Genomic DNA, 2,246 nt, shown 5'->3' with positions numbered 1-2,246 from the left:
CGCCGGCCGCGCCGTTCTCAAGCCCGCCGCCTCTGCTCACTCTAGCCCTTCGGCCGTTCCTCAATCTAACCCCCAGCCTCTGCTCACTCTAGGCCGCCGGCTTTGTAAAAATCGACGCGTTTCAGAAAGGCGGGGCATAGAGGAGAAACAATAATGTACAGTATGTGGAAAATAATGTGTTTTTTTTTACCTTAAACCTCATAAACACATTTCATTACACCAAATACACAAAATAATGTTCTTTTTAGCAACATCATATGACCCCTTTAAAATGTGTTCTTCAGTTATGGTGGTAACAAACCTCAATACTTGAGAACAAAACAGAGTGCACTTGATATTTCCGTTATCATTAAAAAAAATAAAATACACAAAGACGACAATTAGAAGTGTCCCGTAATTTCATCTTGCCTAACATATTAGCCTAACACCCATCTAAAAAAGTTATTTATTAACAGGCTGCATGTAATCATAGCAAAATAAAGCACATGACTTACATCCTTCTCCACTGATGTGTTTTGGAAACTCATTCAGCCTGGAAGAGAACAGCAGATATAGATATATATCTCCTAGACACTCTGTTCATGTATTTATTTGGGTTAAATATATAAGCTGATCCTGATACAATGTATCCAGTCTTATTCATATCGTCTTACTTGATGAATTTGCGAGCAAAAGACTTGAGTTTTCCAGTCGCTGCGGCAGCAGCCAGTAGCAAATCAAGACTCTTTCCAGAGAGCATGTGACCCAAAACTCCCAGCAGTCCCTCAGGAGACTTAGAATGATCCGCATCCACTGTCTAGACAACCAGAAAGGAAGAAAACATGTGACTAAATGGTAACATTTTACAATAAGGTTCTGTTTTATAACATTAGTTTACTATATTACTTAACATTAACTAACAACTAAAATACTTGCTTAACTATATCATAAACATGACACAACAACTCATACAGGGCATTTTTGCCACAATATCTTGAATTTTAGGGGCATATAACTGCATTCTATAGGCTACATCACACAATGAGTTGTTTGTCCTGCATCATGTTCGATACCAATTAACTGTATGAAAAGTAAGATGACCTACATAAATCCAGGGTAGGGCAGGTACATTAAATGCATTAATCATTTTAACATGGTATTTTTTTCATAACTAATAAATTAAATTAACATATTAAATCGACAGCCCTAAAAATAATATAAAACCAGATGAGAACCTTGAGGATGTTGGTGACAGTTGGTTCAGCTCTCAGGATGAGGCCTGGGTTGGGCTGAATATTGGCGTTCTCTGCTGTCTTCAGTCTGGGTGCATGCTCTCTGTCCTCACTCCTGAAGAAAAAAAAATGGAACAGATAGACATGTTTATAAAACATGTTTACAATAAAAATAAGAACAAAACATTCTGACCATACCGTTTTGCAGTAAGATTGGCGGTGTTTGCCTCAGACAGCAGGCCCAGTTTATTACACTCCTGCAGTAACAGACTCAAGCAGTCACAGCTACACATACACACACAAACAAACAAACAACAACAGCGCTATAACATGTCGTACCAGCTGAGCAAACACTATAGTACTGATAAATAGTTTGAGTGCACTGTCAGTCATTTTGAATAAAATAAGTTTTTGTCCATACTAGGGGTGACCCCGAACAGTCGAAGATTCGATGCTTCGATAAGAGGAGCCTGATTCGACTACCAATCATTATCTCACAGTCGAATATTCGCGGGGTGTTATGATCATGCCATTTTGGCTATATGGGGGTGCTCAATGTCTGATTTAACATAGAACTTCTGGTTTTCTCCCAATAAGTTAATATACAGCCTATTAAAATAATGCTGTAAATAAGAATCTGAAAAGAAAGAAGCTTCAAATAAATATTTTAACGTGCGTGAATAAATCCAACTACCCCTATAGATTTAAGTTTCACTTTCCATAATCCGTGGCCGACAGAGGAGCATCTTGGCGCAGGGATTTAAAACTTTAACAAGACTCAAATTGACACAGGCAGAGTGAAAGACTGGATTTTTTCGATCAGGTAGGGTACAAGTGATTTCAAAACATTTCAGCCGGTTTATATATATCGTGTATATATTTTTTATCTCGTATAAGATGCATTTGGTTGCGCTGCAGTAAAGCGCTTCATTGTAGTACTACGGCGATTATCTCTTCAGCAAGCAGCGCGAGCAGGACAAACAACAATGCAGAATATTAATAACTACTACTGGGACTGTCATATACATAACAATT

The 2,246-nt window shown here is 38.1% G+C and overlaps 1 protein-coding gene across 1 annotated transcript in view; it reads right to left on the bottom strand.

Moving 5' to 3' along the window:
• Positions 1 to 2,246, bottom strand: part of med24 (mediator complex subunit 24) — a 17,114-nt gene that overhangs the window by 9,343 nt on the left and 5,525 nt on the right. The window contains exons 10-13 of the mRNA XM_016522968.1: positions 1,410 to 1,496; positions 1,215 to 1,326; positions 654 to 796; positions 495 to 532 (exon numbers count right to left, since the gene is read on the bottom strand). Of these exons, the coding sequence (XP_016378454.1) occupies positions 495 to 532; positions 654 to 796; positions 1,215 to 1,326; positions 1,410 to 1,496 (380 nt within the window). The remainder of the gene's footprint in view (positions 1 to 494; positions 533 to 653; positions 797 to 1,214; positions 1,327 to 1,409; positions 1,497 to 2,246) is intronic.

This window comes from Sinocyclocheilus rhinocerous, unplaced genomic scaffold (assembly GCF_001515625.1).
Source record: "Sinocyclocheilus rhinocerous isolate Xijiao unplaced genomic scaffold, SAMN03320098_v1.1 scaffold419, whole genome shotgun sequence".
NCBI lineage: Eukaryota > Metazoa > Chordata > Actinopteri > Cypriniformes > Cyprinidae > Sinocyclocheilus > Sinocyclocheilus rhinocerous.
The sequence above is the reverse complement of the archived record's forward strand: the minus strand, read 5'-3'. Positions and strand labels throughout refer to the sequence as shown.